Below are 22,579 nucleotides of genomic sequence, written 5' to 3'. Positions count from 1 at the left end.
ATATTCATTTGGAAATGGTTGGTATTTTGGGGTGTTTCCATTTCTCTGCTTTTTCATTTATTAGTGGGTGCAATTAGTTCCTCTTTTTATTATGCAGTCATTATTTTTATGGTTGGTTTTTGTTTTGGTAGAAAAAGATCAAAAGGTAGACCTGGAGAAAAAGAAGACTACTTTGTGGTGGTTTTAGGCATATGACAATACTTAATAGTTGGCTCCCGAGAAGACCCAGTGGAATGCCATTACTGTGTATTGTAATGTAATTGCATTTCGCTACGACCCCTGACGAGGCGTTGAAGCATTTATTGTGTAGAGAAGTGACGTCTGTTATAACAACTAGGCATTCAAAAGAGACAACTAATAGCTTGAATCTTTTTTTAATTATTCTATTGTTTTTTCAAAGGGAAACAATCCTTATAGGCGTTTTACAATTTTCTTGATTTGTACAATTTTTCAGAGTACACAAAATAAGAAACAAATAAGTATTTCCATCCGGTACAACGTAGCCCATAGTAAGAATCGATACATATACTGTAAGAAATAAGAAAGTGGAAGGTGATAGGAGTAGAAAGAAGAGAGAGAAAAAATTAGATATCCAGCTCATAGCCAGCCATTTAATTCAAGTAAATCTGTGCCATACGTGATCAAATATCTGTAGTGAGCGTACTCCTCTAATTCTAGCCAATTCCCAATTTCCCTCTCGCAAATCTCTTTCATGATTGCCCACCATTCTGCTGCTGCAGGGGGTTTTGGCGAGATCCATACCTTGGCTATACAAAGTCGAGCAGCCACTAAGATAACTGATGAGAAAGACCTCAAGCCAACGTTCACTTCCACCTTGTAACCTAGCATAATATCTCGCTCCGTGGGCAAGAAATCCAACCCTAGGCGATTGGTGGTAATTGCATGACATCTTTCCAGAATATTTCAAGCTTGGGACAGGTTCTAAACAATGTAAGATATTTGCTGCCACAGCTCCACATTCCGGACAGAGCCGCCTATCTCCCCGTCTCCCCATCTGATTTTTGCCCATTTTACAGTTCTATCGGGGGGTATAGTATAGCATACAAATCGTGCGGAATTGCTGCAGCTTTAAGCTAACAGAGTGTACTACCCCATGCAGAGTGTCTAATCCACACCTAAAGTTTGAATCCATTTAGTAGCAAGCAGCTGGCTATCAACCGTCCTGTATTGACAGAGTGCTGATTTGTGACTTCTTAGACATATCGTATAGGCATGTCAGTAAGTCCAGGCTCTCCGATCTTTTTATCCTTTGCGGTCTTACAAAATAGTCTCTAATCTGTAAATATTTTTATAATAGTTGTTGCAGAAGTTCATATGAGGTTGGTTAATTGGCACATGTTCTAAATCCATTAAGATCGTACAGTTGCCCAAGCCGCTCAATTCCATGGTCTGCCCAGCTTTGGCAAGCTACGTCGTGGAATACTTCCTGGAGCATTGGGTTGCCCCAGAGAGGGAGTTTAACGTTAAAACTGAACTGATTAGAAGACCGAGAGCAGTAGCATGAGATTTTGCGCCATGAATATGTTATATCCCCGATCGTCCTACATCGAACTCTCTTGAAATAGTTGAGGTCATTGATTTTATACAAAAAAATACTACTATCTAATCCGAGTGCAAGATGAAAGCAAAAGTGTTGATTCTTCTAAACCAAAAGACTTCGTAGGCGTCCTGAAAACGGCACCCCCTCTATAGTTTAAATTCAGGAAGTTGCACCCCTCTCTCATTATAGGGTAATTTAAGAGATCTTGTAGCACAGTGTTCTTCTTTATATCCCCTAATGAAGCTACCTATTGCTCCTTCTAGTTTATTTTTTAAAAAAAATTATGGACGTACAAGGGAATAGCACGAAACCGCTATAAAAACTTGGGTGGCACTGTTTTTTTGATAATGTTGCATCTTCCAATTATACTACCTGGGAGTTTATGCCATTTCCTTAAGTTTTGAATTACAGATTGGAACAATGGCTCATAGTTTAGCCTCCATATTTGCTCAGCATTGGGAGAAATGCGTACCCCAAGGTAGGTAGTTGTCGAACAAGCACCTAATATTGGTCTCTCCGGACAAATATTGAGAAGGGCTTGAGTCTTATTAACATTCAATTTATAGCCGGAAAAATGACTACATTTTCCGCCTCATCCTGAATTGGGGCAAGTACTGTTTCTGGGTCAGAAGAAAAGACTGCCTTGTCATCTGCATACGCAGTGACTTTAAACTCGCGTGGCCCAAGGCTAAATGCTAAGATATAAGTGTTAGAAATAAGTGATTTTAGAAATGGCTTGATATGTAGTGTAAATAGCAATGGTGAGAGGGGGCACCCCTGCCGGGTACCTCGATGTATTCGAAAACGGGTGGAGTGCAGTTCAGTATAATTTGGTTAGCTTGCGGGCTAATGTAGAAGGCGCATACCCATTTACTATATTGGATCCCAAGACCATTAGTCAATAATGTTGACTTTAAACAGTCCCATACAACTCGGTTAAATACCTTTTCAGCATCTAGAAGCACCATCCCCAAATTAAGCGCATCCTTCTTTCCTATATCAAAGCCAACAATAGCAGTGTTGACATGAGCTGTGGTGTCTCTCCCTGCTATGAACCCATGCTGCTAGCTTGAAACTAATCCAGGCATGAGAAGGGCTAATCGGTTTGCCAATACTTTGGCAGAGATTTTGGCATCCACGTTTTTAAGGGATATAGGGCGGTAAGATCTGCACTCCTCAGGTGGCTTACCCTTTTTTAAAAGAAAACAAGATTACTCATTTCCCAAGAGTTGGGTATCCCCATACAATCTGATGTATAACCGCACTTAGCATTGGTAGAATGAGAGTCATGAAAGTTTTATAGAACTCGATTGGCAGGGAGTCATCCCCTGGAGCCTTTCCCGAAGGTAGAGCTGCCAAGGCAGTCAGACTTTCTTGGTGCGTGATATCATGGTGAAGAAAGTCTGCTTATTCATTCAAGCACAGCAGATTACAGCCATTTAGATATTTATCAATCTCCGCTTTCTTCAATGAGATAGACAGGGTATAAAGTTTCTGGTACAACTGGGAACTCGCGAAGCAGATTTATGTAGACAGCGTACTCTCTAAGAGTCCTATATTGAGGACCCAACCGGACGTCGTTATTTTATATGGAGGGAGAATCACAAGATCATCTCCATACATGGAGACCGCAGTTAAGATAAAATTATTGACAGAAGACAATACCAACATAGAATACGTGAAGTATCTCTTAGTCAGCTGGGACTGAAGTAGAACCGGCGGGGAGAACGCAAAAGAAATTATACTTTTACAGACAGCCCTGAAGAAGTCAAGTGGGAAATTCCTCACAACGAAACACGTGTTGGTTGGGCAAATCCTTTAAATAAAAGAACACCAAAAACGATTACGATTATTTAGAGCGCTTGATTTACTATGTCCTTTTATTTGTACCTGTATCACTTACTGTATACTTATTGCTAGTAGAGATCGAAATAGCGTGTGCGTAGGCCAGCGAATATATTGACATTTTGGACCTTTTGCGGTCCACTCAAAAAGCTCAGGGTGTTTTCCCTCACCTATTGCCCCGCTCAATTGGGCCACTTCTCAAATCACTCATACTTAAGAGGCCCCAGTACCTCACGCTGAAGAACACCCCTTCTTCAGTAATATATTATAATTGACAAAATTGAGTTTCTGACTTTAGTCATTCATGGAGTAGCCCCCCGGTTTATAGAGTCCATGCCGTAGTTCAAAGTGAAGTTAAAGACCCCCATAATTAACAAGTCACCCCGCCAATCCAGTAATTTTAACATCAAGGTGTTATTGACAGTAGGGTCATCAGCGTTAGGCCCATATACGACGCAGAGTACATATTTTATGCCATTAATTTTTAACTGCGAGATTGCCCATCTGCCACGATGATCAGCAGAGACCTTAATAATACCACATTACATCTATTTGTCTTTTACAATAGCTACCCCCTAATCGAAACACTGGGAAGTACAAACTATTATTCCAAGACCAAGATGTTGGAGCAGCCCCTATCCTTGTAGGCCAAGTGAGTTTCAGTAAGAAGTAAGAAATGGGGATTGTATAGTTGAAGTTCTTCCCTTACTAGCTAACGCTTGCTCGCAGCATTCAAGCCAGCTACATTCCACAATATACACTTAGTTACCCCATTACTAAACGTGATTGTTTTGATAAATATCAAAGTGAAGTGCCCAGTCCTACCCCGTTGTTCCTTAAAACAAAACTAAAACAGAATGCAAGATAGTCTACTCCATATCAAAGACCTTCATTTCAGGCGAAAAGGAAGATGGCAGATTGACTCCCCCATGAGAAGTCCTCCCCCTGAGCCCTCCGGTAACGCAGTTGTTAGTTATTTCCACAAGAATGCAACCTTCTGCTTAACTGATTATCGCTAAGAAACAGAACAGCGACAGGGTAACCTTAGAAAACACAGATGACTTACATTCTCTTCAGATGCTGCGCTGGTATACATAGTCTCTCTCTCATCTATGGAGACTGGTTGCACACCCCTGCCAGCTGATCGGGCCCAGCCGCTCTGCATTCCACTGGCCCAGCCTGCCTTCAGCTCATCCTATTGCTCCTCCAAAGATCAGCGGCTCTAAGAGCAGATGTGCTGCTCTGGTTTCCACTCCAGCTGGGGGCGCACCTGCTAAACTGCCAATCACTGAGGAATACATAGCTATTGGCCCCCATTCAAATGAGCAGCAAGTTGGGTCTCACAAAAGTGCCCCATCTCGTATGGGTAAACCGATATCTGAAAGAGACACGTTAGTGGTAGATTCCTTACCTTAGAATATCCCCAGGCGTCAGACTTGATCCGAAAACTTTTGCGTAGCAATACCCCTGCGTGTCGGTAGGCGTCATCCGCGGCTCCGCGTCCGTCGTCGGCGCCGGAATGACGGCGCCGGAGTACTTAGACGCCGCCCTCGCGCGCTGACGTCAGTTCTTCTTTTTTCCGCGCCAGCTAGCGCAGATCCGGAGAAGCTCTACCCCTTAGTCACTTTTTGACACAACTTTTTTTTGATCTTTTGATCTGTTTTTTCTCGAGTCGTACGACTCCTACAGTGCCGGTAGGGGTGCTCTGGTTCAAACCCTGCTCCAAGTGCAGCCGACTGATGTCGGTTACCGACCCCCATCGCTGGTGCGTGCCTTCAGTGTCTAGGCCTCGACCACGACGACCGAACCTGCTCCGACTGCCGGGCCCTGATGTCTGAGGCTAGGCGGGAGCAGTCCCGCAAGCGACTTGAGCTCCGGCAGTCGGCCCGTGTCGTTCAAGGTCCCGGTCCCACAGGAGGTCGAGGGACCGGTCACGGGGTCGGAGCCCTCGTAGCTCCGAGAGTCGGCATCTGTCTTCGGGATCAAGATCCTCAAGTAAGAGGCTTGAGAGGTCGGAAAGGCATCATCGCTCTTCTGACCCACCCCGACGCTCGCGCGACGCGACCGGGGGATTCGGGTGACACCACCCATGCGGCTCCAACGTAGTCGCGGGCGTTGCAACCTGCCCCAAACCTTCCGGTCCCTGGGCACCATGCGACTCCAGAGGAGGTCAAGCGGTACCTCATGGCCATGAGGTCTCTCCCTCCTCCGCCGGGCTCCGTGGCGCCTTCGGGCCCAGCGGTCCCGGCTGGGGGGCCTAGCGGGTCGGGTGCTTTGGCTTGATGCCGCAGGCCCCCACTGGATCCGCTTCCGGATCCGGGTCACGCCGGTCGACCTCACGATCTCACCGACGCCGGCCCCTAGAGTGTCACCCCCGGCGCCGCCTACGGGCGACACCGTCCCCGATCCTGCCCTCGATTCGGTTCCGGCGCCTGAGCGGCGCAGCTGGGCACCGCTCTCGACGTCGTATGGAGACTTTTATTTCCAGAAACCAGCCCATCCTTTGAACCTGAATTTCAGGTGATGGGTGACGAGGGAGATTGGGAGGGGTCTGTGGACCCTCTGGCACAGGAGTGCCAGTCTCAGCAGGACTGGACATGTGACCTTCGGGATGCCAGTGGACTGGACACTTCGCCAGACACTGGTTTTGTCTCCCCTCCAACCGTGGCTACGGAGGAGGGGGCTGCCTACAGTGTAATGTTGACGCAGGCGGCCAAGAGCTCCCGTTCGCAGCCGTGAGGACTAACCTCCTCACTGAGGTCCTTAAACCACAGACCAGCTCGGCTGAGCCTCTGCTGCCGTTTAATGAGGCCTTGTGTGACGTTCTTTTGGGCACTTGGTCCAAGCCCGCTACAGGTCAGCCTGTAGATGGGAACGTGGCCAGACGCTACAGCCCGGCTCCGGGCGACCCTTGCTTCTTGTCCACCAACCCCACCCCCGAGAGCCTGGTTATCCAGGCCTCTAATTCCCAGACCGCATTCACGACAGCTCTGCCCGATCGGGAATCCAAGAGGTACGAACAATTCGGAAAGAAGGTGTTCTCGTCCCTGAGTTTGGGACTGTGGTCAGTCAATACCGCATGCCTCTTGGGCCGCTACACCCACACTCTGTGGGACACGGTCGCGGACACGCTGCTACAATGTCCGGAGGAGGCCCGGACTAAACTCGCCCAAGCCCTTGCGGAGGGTCGAGATGCGGCACGCTATTCCATCCGGTGTGGGCTGGATACCACGGACTCACTGGGCAGAGCGATGGCAACGACGGTGGCAGTTAGACGCCACGCCTGGTTGAGGACCGCCAACTTTTCGGCTGATGTCCAGGCCACCCTTCTGGACATGCCGTTTGATGGCCGTCGCCTCTTTGGCGACAAGGCGGACCATGCGCTTGAGCGTTTTAAGGATTCCAGGGCTACGGCCAAGTCTTTGGGCCTCTCGGCCCCACGCCAGCAAACGGGTGCCTTTCGCTCCTTTCGTGGCTAAGAAAGGGGCGCTCCCACCGGTGCTGCCAGCCACGCACCGCAGACTAATACACAGCGCAGTGGCGGCCGTGGAAACTGCCGTGGCGGCAGTCTGGGACCACGGCGAGGCCAGTCCACACCTTCCCCTGCAGCATTCGCCTCAAAGCCCTCCTAGTCTGTGCTTTCAGGCCCATGTGACGCCAGTGGGGGGCAGGGTTCGCCATCACCACTTCCACTGGCGCACTGTCACGTCGAACATGTGGGTGCTGCAAATAGTCTGACGCGGTTACTCCCTCCCCTTCGAGACGACCCCTCCAGCCATGCCACCACAATACCACCATGTGTCAGGGGATCATTTGTGACTTCTGCAGGAGGAAGTTACGGCCCTCTTGGCCAAGGGGGCCATCGAGCGCGTTCCTGGGCCAGAAGTAGGGTGTGGTTGTTACTCCCACTACTATCTGGTACCCAAGAAGGGCAAAGGGGGCCTGCGCCCTATCTTGGACCTACGGAACGTCAATGCCTTCCTCCGGAAGGAGAAGTTCAAAATGCTGATATTGGCTCAGGTCTTAGCTGCCCTGGACCTAGGAGACTGGATGGTAGCGTTGGACTTGCAGGACGCATATTTCCACATCCCCGTCCTGCCGGCCCAACGGCGCTACCTGCGGTTCACGGTAGGCCACAAGCACTTTCAGTTTACCGTGCTCCCCTTCGGCCTTACCAGCGCCCCACGGGTGTTCACAAAAGTGACGGCGGTGGTCGCAGCTTATCTGCGCAGGTTAGGGGTTTCAGTCTTCCCCCTACCTCGACGACTGGTTGTTGAAGGCGGGCTCACCCCAGACAGTCGTCGGCCACCTCCAGACAACGGCGGACCTCCTGTACCAGCTGGGGTTTTCCATCAATGTGCCGAAGTCACACCTGTGCCCCTCTCAGAAGCTACTCTTCATCGGAGCGGTCCTCGACTTGGTGCAGTTTCGGGTTTATCCTCCCGAACAGCGGGTCCGGGATATTCAGGCTTTGATTCCAATCTTTCAGCCTTTATCCCGGGTCTCGGTCAGGTTGACGCTGCGGCTTCTGGGGCTGATGGCCTCCTGCATCCTTCTGGTGCATCACGTCAGGTGGCGGATGCGGGCTCTGCAGTGGGACCTGAAGTTTCAGTGGGCCCAGCATTAGGGCAACCTGTCCGACCATGTCATGATCTCGGAGGGCACTGCGAGACAGCTGCAGTGGTGGCTCACGGACCGCGATTGGGTCATCGGCAGATCCCTCTCCCTTCCCCAACCAGAGCACGTAGTTGTGACGGACGCGTCCCTCCAGGGCTGGGGAGGCCACATGGGAGAGGCGGAGATCACAGGCCTCTGGTCTCCGGCGGAGTCCCGGCTCCATATCAACCTTCTGGAGCTTCGGGCGATTCGTCTAGCACTGAAGGTATTCCTCCCCTCTGTCTGGTGGAGTGTAGAGCAGGTGTTCACGGACAACACCACTGCCATGTGGTACTGCAACAAACAGGGTGTGGTAGGGTCGTGGACCCTATGCCAGGAGGCTCTGCACCTCTGGCAGTGGCTGGAACATCAGGGCGTGACCCTGGTGGTTCGACACCTGGCAAGTTCTCTGAACGCCAGGGCGGACGAGCTCAGCCGAAGGTGCATGATGGATCACAAATGGCGTCTGAACTCGGACGTGGCGCAAGGCCTCTTTCTGCAGTGGGGAGAGCCTTGGTTAGATCTATTCGCCACCGAAGAGAACGTGCAATGTCATCAGTTCTGCGCGTTGAAATTTCCAAGGCGGCACTCGCTCGGGGGCGCTTCTCGTCGCGAGTGGAGGTGCGGTCTGTTGTACGTCTTTCCGCCTATACCACTTCTGCCCAGAGTGCTGAAAAAAATCCAGCGCAACCGGGCCCAAGTCATCCTTGTGGCTCCGGACTGGGCGCGAAGGTACTGGTATCCCGAGCTACTCAGTATGTCAGTCAATCCCCCGGTTCGCCTGCCTCTTCAGGAGGACCTTCTGTCGCAGCAGCAGGGGACGGTCCTCCACCCGAACCTGTCCAGTCTCCACCTCCATGCTTGGAGATTGAGCTGCGACAGCTGAGGCCATTTGACTTGCCTCCTGAAGTCTGTAATGTCATTCTGGCAGTCAGGCGTCCCTCCACAAAGTCGGTATACGCCTGCAGGTGGCACAGATTTGTGGCATGGTGCACAGCAAAGGCTGTGGATCCTCTCAATGCCCCTCTTTCTGAGGTTCTCCTCTTCCTTCTTTCTCTTGCCCAGTAGGGCTCTGCTCTGGGCACTATCAAGGGCTACCTTTCTGCCCTTTCAGGCTTCTTAAGGCTACCTGATCAGCCTTCTTTGTTCAAGTCCCCCATTGTAAACAGATTCTTAAAGGGCATCACTCATGTTCCCTCCTGTTCCTTTCGTGATGTCCAAGTGGGAATTGAACCTGGTTCTAACTTACTTGATGTGCGCTCCCTTTGAGCCGCTTCATAACTGTCCTCTCCGTCTTCTTACACTTAAGACTGCTTTCCTGGTTGCCATCACCTCTGCCAGGTGAGTGAGCGAGCTCCAGGCTCTTTCCTCTAAACCTTCTTTCCTTTCTGTCCATCCGGACATGGTTGTGTTGCGGACAAACCCCTCTTTCCTGTCCAAGGTAGTCACAGCCTTTCACATCGGGCATTCCATCAACTTGCCCACCTTCTTTCCACCTCCGCATTCCTCGAAAGAGGAAGAGATGCTCCACCGTCTGGACCCGAAACATGCGCTCTCTTACTATCTGGATCGCACATGCCAGTTCCGGGTGGATGACCAACTCTTTGTTAGTTACGTGGGCGCTAAGAAAGGACAGTCGTTGCACAAGCGGACCATCTCTCGGTGGATCGTGTTGTGCATCCAAGCGTGTTACTCCTTGGCTGAGAAGGAACCTCCTGTTGGGCTGAGGGCCCACTCCACTCGTGCCACGGCGACTACTACTGCCCTGGGCCGAGGAGTCCCCTTGCAGGACATTTGTCAGGCAGCTACGTGGGCCTTGCTGCACACGTTCGCAAGACACTACTGCCTGGACAGCCAAGTCCGGAGGGATGGCTTCTTTGGCCGTTCCGTCCTCCAGGACTTTCTGGTGTGATTATTGTTTCGTAGATCCACCACTGGGGTTGGTATTGCTGGGGTATCTATTCTAAGGTAAGGAATCGATCACTAACGTGTCTCTTTCAGATGCACAAGTTACTACTTGTGTAACAATATATCTAAGAGACATTAGTTAGTGATAGATTCCTTACCGACCCACCCACCCTCCCCGTTCTGCGAACCGATATCTAGGGTTAAGGTCATCCCCTTTCAGGGCCATAGTTTCATGGCACTAGTGTTGGTTCTATCATGGCTCTGCGTATCTGGCGCGGAAAAGCTGTGTATAAGAACTGACGTCGGCGTGCGAGGGCGACGTCTAAGTACTCCGGCGACATCATTCCGCCGTTAACGACTGACGCAGAGCCGCGGACGACGCCTACCGACGCGCAGGGGTATTGCAACGCAAAAGTTTTCGGATCCAGTCTGACGCCTGGGGATATTCTAAGTTAAGGAATCTATCACTAACTAATGTCTCTTACAGATATATCGTTACACAAGTAGAAACTTGTGCTTTAAGGCTTATTCAATCAGGCAGAGCAACTGGCATCCTCTCCAAAGTTTCTCAAGCTGCAATAGCGGACACTCTACTAGACTCAGTCCAATCCAGCTGTGTTGGTGGGGGAAAAAGGAGCGAAGAGTCACCTGCCGGGTCGGGCAGCTTTCAGGGGAAGAAAGGACGGATCTCATTAATGGAAGTCCTGCAGTCGCTCTGACTGGTGCTGCAACAAACTCCCTACCAAATGAACATACAGGCAGAGTGTGATAGCGCTATTGTAAAATAATTGGATATTTCCTCTGTGCAATTGTTGCAACTCTAGAAGTCTAAGCAATTTTCAGAATTACCCAGTGCACAGTGTGACCTTGTAATCTGCCCAAACCCAGGGGTTCCAACTTCAATAACTGGGCTAGATATATCTTCTCCTAGTGAGGCCGATCACTCATTGAATGGGGATATAACAGCGACTAATTCTGAGGAGCAGAAATGGTACCAGCTTACCAGCATACTGCCTGCTCCACTCCCTCTCTAACAGGACATGGATCATTTACTCTCAGACCTTCTCAATATCTCCATGGACCCCACTGCTCTAGCCAATTTTTCCCCCGGCAAGAAGAAACACAGTGGTAAATCTGTTTAGAATGTTAAGTGCCTTAAAAGAAGTATCGAATCCATGAGCAAAACACAACATCAAGGTTCTACTGCAACACGCTTAAAGGGTGGAGCTGATGGAAGCCCTTTGTGGAAATGAGTTACTGCTAAGGGAGAAGTTAAGGCAATTATATCACAACTTTAAAACTCTGGCCCAGGAAATGGGCCTGGCTCTAACTCTAACTCTACTTCTATCTCAGAAGCTCATCATATCTTGGGGGAAATGGTGAGAGACACTTTACCGCTACCTGGCTCCTCTCCTCTGATAATGGGTGAAACTGCTACACTAAGCGCTGAGGTTCAAGAACCCTCTCTTCTGTTACCTCTACAAGCCTTGCAGGTGCAAAGGTCTGAGGCACAAGTACACTATTCATAGGCTAGAGCTGATACGCTCTTGATTCAGCATTCCTTATCTAGGTGACTAACAAGGTGATGTTACTTACTAACAACGTGGTGGAACTACAACAATGCATTGCAGATAATGAAGACGCCAGAGCATCTACAACCAGCCTAATTCGAGCCCATGACAGCCAGCTTGCAGCTCTACAAGGGAAAGCAGAAGATCTAGAAAACCAGCAGCGTCGCAACAACTTAAGACTGTTTGGGGTGCCTGAAGGAAAGGAGGGGCTCTGACCCCCATGCATTCATTGTGCAGCGATGTCCGAAAGCATTTCTGGAACTGGCAGGCTGGGATTGGGATTCCCAAATCCAAAGGGCTCATAGATTGCCAGTTTTTTTAAACCATTCTGATCGGGTTCACCCACGACACCCTCGCCCATTTCTTGAATTCATCCTCAACTCTCTCCTACGGCAAGCTCTCGCTGTCCAAGCTCGTCCTGCCACGCCTGTGGTTGCTGAATCAATTTCCATCTTTGTGAGGTCAGATCTGTGCAAAAGCTCAATGGATAGGAGATGGAAGATGTGACAGCTCATTGACCCTCTGAAGGCGATTGGGGCACATGTGTTTTTTGGCAGGAGCCAGCTCGCTTGAAGGTGATCAAGGATAGACATTTTCAGACTTTTCATTCGGACTTAGAAGCAAAAGAGGCTCTTACTATAAGGCAGCAAAGAGCTAAGAAATAACTTGCTGAAGGGGGGCTTTCTTAAAGTGGCTGTGGCATCTAGATTGTCCCTTGGCAGGATCTCTTTGACCAACTGCAAATATATATATATAATATATATCCATCCGTATGGCTCCCTTCCTCTCCCGTCAGGCGCTGCTCGTTGTGGCCGCGTTACTCCTGCAGTTGAGCCCAACTGCTATCAATCACAGCAAAGATTCCCCACTTCGGGAGAAACATGGAGTCGCAAACAGAGTCGTCTAACCACTTCGGGTAAATTTAATTTATTTCTTAATCCATAGGGTTTCAAAACAAATTAACCAACGCGCTTCGACAGCGTCCGCTGTCTTGATCACAGTCTAGCCATAATTCTGTTTTAGGCAGCAGTGTAACTTGTAAAATGTCAGAGAAGAGGAGTACTTTGAGGTAACTTTACACCTGAGCCACAACGGTCTTATCCTGGAATCTAGTGTAAAATACAACTTTGATCCATATTGGATTGTCGAAAGTGGTTTTGCACATGTCGGGCTTCCCTTTTAGTACACATGCATATGTTCATCCACACGCCTTTTGCTTCTTACCTCTTTAGCAGTTACTTGTGAGCGAAGTGTGTTGGCTCAGCCATGTCTCTGTGGCCTGGACTGATTTTAGGTTGATTTGCTGCACACTTCTCTAGTCCTTCGCTTGTAAAATGCATGATTACAAATCTCTAAGAATTAGAATATGAGAGGGGATATGTGGGGGCCACTGGGCCGGTTTGCACTAAACAATATTCCATTGGGCATATTTATGAGAACTGTGCGTCATGCTTGCATCCCGCAATGTGGTACTAGAGCGATGCAAACCTCTAAGTTAGATTAATGAAGCCATGCGGAGCACCTTTGTGTAGCCTTGATTGGCTCAAAATCTGGAGTAAGTTAACACAGCACTAATCGCTGCGTTCCCTTACTCTGCATGAGAGTCATTTGTTGGGCGTTGCTGTAGGTGTCCCACGCTACTCCCATTTCTTTTATGCATTCCAAGATTAATAAGGACTTGTAAACCTGGGAATGCACCAAAAAGATATGCCTGCCCAGAAGAGGCATAACTGGGAGAAATATTGTTATTTCTCGCGTTCTTTCCTCTTTCTATGTGTGCTGCAAAATGCAGCACACATAGAAAGAGAAAACAGCCTCTCATGATTGTTTTAGGGAGGAAGGTGCCCCTTCCTGCTCAAAAGCAATTCAGCCTACAACACAGACACTCTTGTGCCATGGTGCAATAGTGCCTACGTTGGCGCCAAAACGACCCCAGCGCAGGGGGAAAGGACAGGAATGTGCTGTATTGAATAAATACAGCACATTCCTGATATTTCCCTATGAGGCAGTGCAGCAAGGTGACTTGCTGCGCCGTCCTGCGCCTCAAATGTAATAAATACGGTCCCATTTTGGAAATGTCTCGTTACCATTTAGCACATGCAGGTATTATGTTGTTCTGTTCAGTCTGACATAGGTATGCGGCATGGGTGCATAGAAGCAGGGTTTGACCTGACGGTGGGTTTTGTAAATGTGTACTCGGGTCTGCTACTTTCACATATGTCTCTTTAGGTATGTCTTCCGAACAAGACTTTCAGCGATCATGTGAAAGTGCCAAGCAAATGTGTAACTTTAACAATATTTTTTTTCTTCTAGCAAGACAATACAAGAAAATGGTGATCAGAAAATAGAAAGGAAAATCGAAGAGGTTAGTGATAGTAAGCTGCGGCTTGCAAAGTGTCAGTGTAATTTCGAACTCTGACGTAGCCTTATCAAGAGCATTGATCAGTTTAGAAAACATGAGCGATAAATGAACCCATTACTAGTGTCGCAGTCAGAAATGTGTCTCAATCTTGATAAATCTGTTTGGAGAATGACTGAAGTAACAAATAACACTAATATCACAGGTCTGGGTAGAAATGTTTTTTTCTTTCTTTTTGAAACCTGTTCACACTTTTTTCCCTCAGTTTCCTACTTTCAACAACAACCTTTTCCCAGCTAGCTGAAGATCAACGTCTGTACTCCAAACTGAGCACTTCCTATAGGGCCTTCATATCTAAAAGGATCTATACCAAAACTTCCAACATTTTTCGGAAAACTGTACTCACCTTAGACTCAAGTAGACAGCTGCGGAGAGGCCACAGGGGTTTCGAGGGACGATGCAGGGGGAAAATTAAATAATATATTTTCCCCTCTGCATCATCCCTAGAAATCCCCCCCCCCCCCCCCCCCCCCAACGTGGTCCCACCCCTGTTACCTGCACGGAAAGCGGCTGCAAGTAGATAATACCTGTATGATAAAGCTTGTCTCCTTATTTTTGGTGCTTGTGGCTGCTTTCAGTGGTATTTTTATATCTTTAGAATGCTCTTCGTGTGTTAAATTCACTAGGTTACTGTTTTGCAAAGGGTACTCTATGCCTTGCACTTAGCATAGGTATCAAATAAGTGCCAGCTGGACCTTTGCCAGCAATTGGCTGACATAGTTTGGTGAGTCTTGATGTGGGTGATGTTGAGGTTAACCGATAGTAGAAGCTTTACCTTCCCTCCCATCAGAAGACGGTCCGTATTGCAACCTGTAATAGCTTAGTGCTAAGTAGACCTGGGCGGTGAATTTTGTTCCGCTTGCGGAATTTGGGTAATTTTGCGTTCCGCAGAGAACGCGAAATAGCCCAAAATTCTGCGTTCCGCGACTACGCGAAATTTTTTGCTTGTTCGCATTCTCAAAATGCGTGTTTGCAAGATATTTTCCCCCGAGCACGCAAACAGCGATTGCGAACAGTCAAAAAGCACCACGAACAAGGAATTCTGCGTGTTTACCGTTTAATAGAGATTTGCGTAATGCGATTATGCAAATTCCGCCCACCCCTAGTGCTAAGCCTCCAAAATCGCGTAACGTTTTATTTCCGTATTACAACTCTGTTTCACAGGATTCCAGTGCTAAAGAGTCGAGGGCTTAAATAATACGCATGGGATTTATCTGCTACAATTCATCCATATTTGTTCCTTTCATTTAAACGTAAAAAATATTTAGAACCGTTCCTGCTGCCAATCTGCTGTTAATGGCTCAACAATTTGCAATATTCTGATAGCATGAAGGCTCTTCTATTGGCTATACTCCTTTCCTTTATTATGGCCTTTGTAGTTTCCATGTTGTAACATGCGGTGTAGGGAAGGGCAGGAGACGTGCCTTGGTTTTAGAAGGCTTTAATTGTTGAAACAACAAATCGGTACAGGTCTTTCGCGGGACGCCTCTCCTCGGTGATCGGCTTCTCTCTAGTCGGGTCTTTCGGATTAGTCCCTCCTCCCTCCTTCGGATCGGGCTCCTCCTTCAGCTGTTCTCCTTCGGCTCCGTAATGACCCAGGCTCCACAGGTGAGGGGGGGAAACACAAAGAGGAAAGTATCAGTCCACACTTCCAACTATATACTGGTAGCAAGGGGTGGGGAGTGAGGGAAACCGTAAGTGTAGAACTGTACACAGGACGTGAAGGTGGTGGGTCCCCGGGGAACAGGATGGTTTAGGTGAGGCTTCTGCCTTTCTTTTTCACTCAGCCCACAATACGAGTACACACCTCGGATAGCCACACCCCTCCTGGTGTGCGACTGGGCGACGCGTAGTGTTGGCCTCGTGGCTTTCTCCTTTCCGCTGCGTTCCTCCCGTCCTCGTCTTCACCTCCTCCTGGCGGCTCCTCTGTCTCTGATGGTACTCGGAGTGCGCACGCCTCGGTCTCTTCACCCGCCTCCTGCTTCTCCTTCTCTTCTGCTCTCGTTGCTCTGATCTCCACACTGCTCCACGCCTCTCCTCTCTGCCACTCTCTGTCCGCTCCTCCGGTGTAATAACACACCTGTGAATTCTCACTGCTGCTTCTTATCTGGGATCGGGACTCCTCCTCCTCCATACGACCTCCCATCCAGTTAAAGGGCCCGATCTCATCTTCTTCGTCACAGCTGTATTGCTCCACTCGGGTCCACTCCGGGAGTCTCTGGGGCTGTGGAGATAAGAGGGGGGGTCACAGGTTATAGGTTCGCGCCGGGTTTCGGGGGGGAGGCGGCTCTCTTTGGTCCTTCAGGTTACACACCATCCCCCCTGGACACTTCCGTTCGGGAAGTGGATTCCTGGAGAGGAAATCGGCACCTGTATTGTCAGTTCCTTTTTTGTGACATACCGTGAATGCAAAGGGCTGTAGAGCCAAGAACCAACGCATCACCCTTGCATTGTTTGATTTTTTGCGAGCCATCCATAGGAGGGGCGCATGATCTGTATAGAGGGTAAATGGACCCCCTCCAGATAGTATGCCAGCTTGTCCACCGCCCACCTAATCGCTAGGCACTCTTTTTCAACCGTGGGGTACCTGAGCTCCCTGGGGACCAGCTTTCTGCTGATGTATAGTATGGGATGTTCTAGCCCATCCACTTGTTATTTGTATACAATATTTGTGTCTCTTATCAGCCAAAAGAGACCGTTCCTGGGGCGCCCAAAAACAACTCACTGAGTTTCTAAAAACTACCTCGTTTGAACTGTTATCATACTAAAGGGTGTGCCACACCATCTTTTAATTTTGTCTATTACCTTTGGCACAAAGTGTGAGCACCCCATCATAATGTCCTATGAAGAAATTTCAAGCATCACGGCAAATCGTGCCGAAACTTTTGGATTTGATTTGGATGAAACCAAACTGATATATTCACTTGTCAAGGAAGTGGACCCGGCCTCAACTAGCACTTTTTCTAATCCAAGCATGTTAAGGCAACTCCTATACATGTCGAAAAGCATCATCAACCAGCGTTTACACGCAGGGACATTGATCCGTTACCGTAAAGATCTACGCATCCCTAGAGGGTTACGCATCGCCCTAAAGCCCACTCTCTGCCGGAACAATCCGAAGTTCACGGAACGTTGGTACGCTATTTTGAACCGTTGTTCCCTGGACCTAATCCTTCTGATTGTAGAAGAACTTTCAAAGGTGATGAATGATCTCGAAAAAGAGATTGGCCAAATCCAACAGAACCTGGAGAAAAACATGAACAAGGATGAGCTAGCTAAAGCTCTGGAGGACATCAACGTCCAGCTGGACAAATATACCAAAGAAATAAATGATAGAAAAATCAGAAATACAAAAGAGACACTATGGATTACAAACTTGGGGAAGTGTACAGTTGGGCGGAAGTCTACGCCCAGCGGAGACAACAAAGATCCTTTACCAATCAATCATCTGATGAGACCTCATCTGATGGATCAACAACACAAAGATGGGGCCCACCACAGGGCAGGACCCAAAGAACAACCCCTCAGGATAAAGGCAGCGAGAATGTCCAGAACATCCCTACTACCTCTGGTGTTCCTTTTTTAGAGAAAGGTGCAGCCGTAAGCATAGAACCAGGAGGGGTAGAAACCGCAACCACACAGCAGTAACATCTATAGCTCAGGCAACCAGGAGCAAAAGAACTTAGTCATAAACATTTCTCAGACACAATTGTCTACCAACCAGATAAACGTGTTACAAAGAGGGATATCCTTTGTCCCCACTTACCACTCCAATGAACCCGAGATGGAAGTTTGTGTATTTAAATTTATGCGCAACTTACGACTACGTCACTTTTTCACCAATGTGAACCCGCCAACAGGCCCACCTACACTTCATGCTTGCAAAGATTTAAGAAGCAAGAGTTCTTTCATAGCTCCTGTGAGCCACAAGATATTGGATTCCTACGAAACCATTACTCTTAATGCACTGAAACAAATCTTTAAAAAACCACCGCCAAAAACCAACAATTTCAATTCCAGAGACTACAGAACTCTCAGGGAAATTACCAACAATAAAAATATCACCTGCTGCAAAGCTGACAAGGGAGGAGCCATAGTCTTATTGGATCAAGAGTTCTACAAAGTAAGTGTAACCACCCATGTGCATGACAAGCAGCTTTACATGAAACTGGTCTCTGACCCTGCTGAAGCCTTTGCAAAGATCCTACGAACCATTTTGGAAAATGCCAAGGAAATGGGAACGATCACTGAAAAAGATATTAAATACTTAATCCACCCAACCGGAAGTGTTCCAGCATCCATATGCTGCCTAAAATCCACAAAAGTTTGCATCAACCACCATTCAAACCTATTGTGTCGACTAAAAATTCCATCCATGAACCCACCGGGAAGTTCGTTGATATGTACTTACAGCCTTTGGTGAGAAGTATGTCCACATACATACGAGATTCCACTGATTTTTTTTTGAATCAATTGAACAAAGTGACATTAAGATCCAACCTCCAGAATACTCTGACGATCGATGTGTGTGCTCTATACACATCAATACCACACAACAGGGGCATTGAAGCATTGGAATCCTTTTTACTCTCCAGCTCAATGGATGACGATTTGAAAGTGCTACTACTCGAACTCATGCAATTCATGCTATACCATAGTTACTTCAGTTGGGATAACGAGTTCTACCTGCAACTAGTTGGCACTTCCATGGGCAATTGTGCAGCCCCCAGCTACGCAAATTTGTTCATGCATCGATTGGAAATTGACGATATTTTGGAAAATGACCTATGGCAGAATAAAATTGTAACATACTGGAGATACATCGATGACATTTTTTTAATTTGGGCAGGTCCCGCTACAGAAATCAATTAATTCATTTCACACCTCAACCAGGTAGATGACCACATCCGATTTACCTACAACACTGATACTAAGAGTTTACCTTTCCTAAACATTCAAGTCACCTTAGAGAATGCCAGCTTAAAGACTTCGTTATTTGTCAAAAAAACTGATCGTAATAACGCTCTTTTGTACACCAGCTGTCACCCGATCCCCTTGGATCTTCTGTTGATATGCTGACTGTATAGTGAATGTGGCGAATTTTCATTTGTACCCACTGTTCCATGCATTAAGCATGTATTTGGTATATCTTTCTGACATTCCCCTACCCAAGATGGCCGACACTGTTCATACTTACCTTTTACTTAACTCTTAATTCACTGTGGTGATTATTTTGACCTACTCCGTTATATTGTTTGCGAAATAACTTCGTACCTTTGAAACCCACGGGATGTTTTTATCATTTATATATTCTTTTTAATATCACAACATTTTTACGGCCTGGGTCCGTCTTTTATGTTCATACACCTCACTCCTTGGTCCTTTATCTATGTCCTGACACTAACCTCGTGTGAACTCTGGCATCTTCTACTGACAACCGCAGCACGCTGTTATGCCATCTAAAGAACGTTTCGGGTAAGAATACAACACAAACGTATGTTTGTCTTTATCACGCGTTTAAAATGCACATTCACGGGGTGTCCACTCCGGGAACCCGGTAGACGAACTCGGTCACTTTTACTGGCTTGCTATGAACGCCACTCGGGTGATTGCACTCCGCCGTTCATCTCGACACGTTTACTTTTCTTTGGCTCATTTTAATTATGGCACTAATTTCACGATTCACAATCGGTTCGATCTGCACCAGTTTGTAGTACCCGTGATTTTCACATTCCAGCCGCCACTTTTCACCACGTTTTTTCTTATATGATGTTAAGGGTTGAGTCCCCATCCTAAAGCGAATGTTTATTTCCTTCACAGATACCCATTCCCCTGATGAAGGGACCTAGATCCCGAAATGCATAGGGATATTGGCATTCCAAAAACGTATTTGTTGAAAGAATTGAATTTCAGTCTATATGAATATTAATATGACTCCTATGGAATAAAAACATTCTGATGAACTTATTCACATCATTGAACCTAATTACCTTTGAATAAATTGAGGTTATTACCTCCACTGGAGCACCACAGGATTTAGCGTGGGAAGCCCCCACGCCCCCTTGTTGTTTGTATACAATATTTGTGTCTCTTATCAGCCAAAAGAGACCGTTCCTGGGGCGCCCAAAAACAACTCACTGAGTTTCTAAAAACTACCTCGTTTGAACTGTTATCATACTAAAGGGTGTGCCACATCATCTTTTAATTTTGTCTAGCCCATCCACCCCCACCTGTGATAACACAGCCCCTATACCATAATCGGACGCATCCGGGTGCAGGGAGAAGGGACGTGCAAAGTCTGGTGAGGACAGGATGGGGGTTGACGTGATCATGCGTTTCAGGGCAGCGAAGGCTTCTAGCAATACCCGGGTTGGGGTGGACAACTCAGTTAGTTTGACTCTAGTCTTCAGGGTCTCAGTGAGGGGGGCGGCTAGCTGAGCAAATTGGGGAATGAAGCGTCTATAGTAGCCGATAATGCCCAAGAACGCACGCATTTCCTTTTTTGTTCTAGGGAACTGTGTCTCTGCTATGGCCCGTACCTTTTCTATTTGGGGCTCGATAAGGCCATGTCCTAGGACGTACCCCAGATATTTTACTTTCTGATAAGCCATTCTTGATTTCTTCGCATTGATCTTCAGGTGTGCCTTCTCAAGGGTATCCAGGACTTGATGCAGATGTTTTAAGTGGGTCTCCCAATCTGGGCTAAATAAGACAATGTCGTCCAGATAGGTGGATGTGAAGGACGAGATGTCTTTTAGCAGGTTATTCATCAGCCTTTGGAAGGTGGCCGGGGCTCCGTGTAGCCCAAACGGCAACACTGTGAATTTGAAATGCCCTTCGTCTGTGGTGAATGCGGTCTTGTGTCGGTCTTCTTCATTAAGGGGAACTTGCCAATAACCTTTAGTGAGGTCTATGGTGCTTATGAATTTGGCTTCCCCTAATTTTTCGATGAGTTCATCTATCCTTGGGATAGGATAAGCGTTGAAGGTGGAAATCTCGTTAAGGGCTCGGAAGTCCATGCAGAACCTCCGAGTTCCATCGGGTTTTGGGATCATTACGATGGGACTTGACCAGTTACTATGGGAGGGTCTGATGACGCCTAACCTCAGCATTTCTGCCACTTCTTGTCGGATCCCCTTCCTTCTGGCTTCTGGTATCCTATAGGGACGGATCTTGACAATCTTCCCTGGTAGGGTCGGTATGTGGTGTTCAGCCAGGGTGTTTTTCCCGGTATGTCCGCAAACACATTGGCGTGTTCTTTCAGGGTGTTCATCAGCTCCTGCTTCTCTACCTCTCTTAGGTCCTCATTGATCACGAGTTTGTCTATTGTGTTCGTTACGTCCGGTGGTTTGGGGTCGGCAAAATGTATCCCCACTGGTGGTGTACCGAGCCATTTTTTTAGCATATTTATATGGTACACTTGGGTCTTCCGGGGATGTATTTGCAGCCGGTAACTGGTGTTCCCAATAGTGTCGACCACCCTGTAAGGACCTCCCCATTCCGCTTTGAATTTCTGAGACCAAGAGGGTAGGAGGACCAAGGCCCAATCGTCCTTCTGTAAACAACGCCATTTTTTTCCTTTGTCGTACAGCGTTTTCTGTTTTCCCTGTTTTTTTTCCAGATTGGCAAAAGCCAGGTCTCTTAATTTTCCAAGCTTGGATCGAAGGTTCCGTGCATACTCCAGGGTTTTTAGCGTTTCCTCCGGGGTCTCCTTCTCCCAGGCCTCCTTCGTCATGTCCAGTAGAGAGCGTGGTTGGCGACCGTATAGTAGCTCAAACGACGAGAAACCCATGCTGCTTTGTTTTTGTCCGCGGATGACCTACAAGGCTAGGGGCAGGATCTGGTCCCAGTCGGCTCTGTTAACCCCTAACATTTTTCTAAGAGTGGTCTTCAGGGTTCTGTTGTACCTTTTTACTAGCCCGTCCGTTTGGGGGTGGTAGACGGCAGTTCTGATTTGATGGATATGCAGAAGCTGGCAGACCTCTCATCAGGCGAGACACAAAGGGGGTTCCCTATTCAGTCAGAACTTCCGTAGGGAACCCCACCCTAGAAAACAGTTCCAGCATTTTGTCCGCTACGTTTCTGGTGGTGGTGGATGTAAGCGGAAAGGCCTCCGGAAACCTTGTTGAGTAATCCACGATTACAAGGACGTATTGGTGTCCCTTTCTTGTCTTGGGAAGAGGGCCTATAAGGTCCATGCCAACCCTCTTGAAGGGCACCCCGATGATGGGGAGGGGTTGCAGAGGCACAGCTGGAGGTCTGGTCATATTCCTTTTCTGACAAATGTCACATTCCTGGCAAAAGGTCATAGCGTACTTGTAGATCCCAGGCAAATAAAAGCATCTAAGGATATTCTGAGTTGTTTTTTCTGCTCCCGTATGGCCGGCTACCAAGTGGGAGTGAGAATAGAAGAGTACTAGTTCTCTGAATGGCACAGGGACGAGTAATTGCTCCGGATCGTCCTTTTGTCCCTGTCTGTACAGTAAGTCGTTTTTAATTAAACGGGGGTATCTTAGCGGCGTTTGTCCTTGGGTTTGGTGAGCGGTTTCCCACGCGTTGAACAATGTTGCATCGTTTGCTTGAGCAAAATTAAAACTCCTGTCTAGGATCCAGGGTTCG

The 22,579-nt window shown here is 47.9% G+C and overlaps 1 protein-coding gene across 1 annotated transcript in view; it reads left to right on the top strand.

Annotated features, from left to right (window-relative positions):
• The window catches only part of UXS1 (UDP-glucuronate decarboxylase 1), a 226,566-nt gene that overhangs the window by 61,215 nt on the left and 142,772 nt on the right, over positions 1 to 22,579 (top strand). Inside the window, exon 3 of the mRNA XM_086934303.1 lies at positions 13,855 to 13,906. Coding sequence (XP_086790429.1) covers positions 13,855 to 13,906 — 52 coding nt within the window. The remainder of the gene's footprint in view (positions 1 to 13,854; positions 13,907 to 22,579) is intronic.

Source organism: Lissotriton vulgaris, chromosome 8, assembly GCF_964263255.1.
Source record: "Lissotriton vulgaris chromosome 8, aLisVul1.2, whole genome shotgun sequence".
In the NCBI taxonomy this organism is placed as follows: domain Eukaryota; kingdom Metazoa; phylum Chordata; class Amphibia; order Caudata; family Salamandridae; genus Lissotriton; species Lissotriton vulgaris.
Note: the sequence above shows the minus strand (reverse complement) of the source record. Positions and strands in the feature narration are given on the sequence as shown.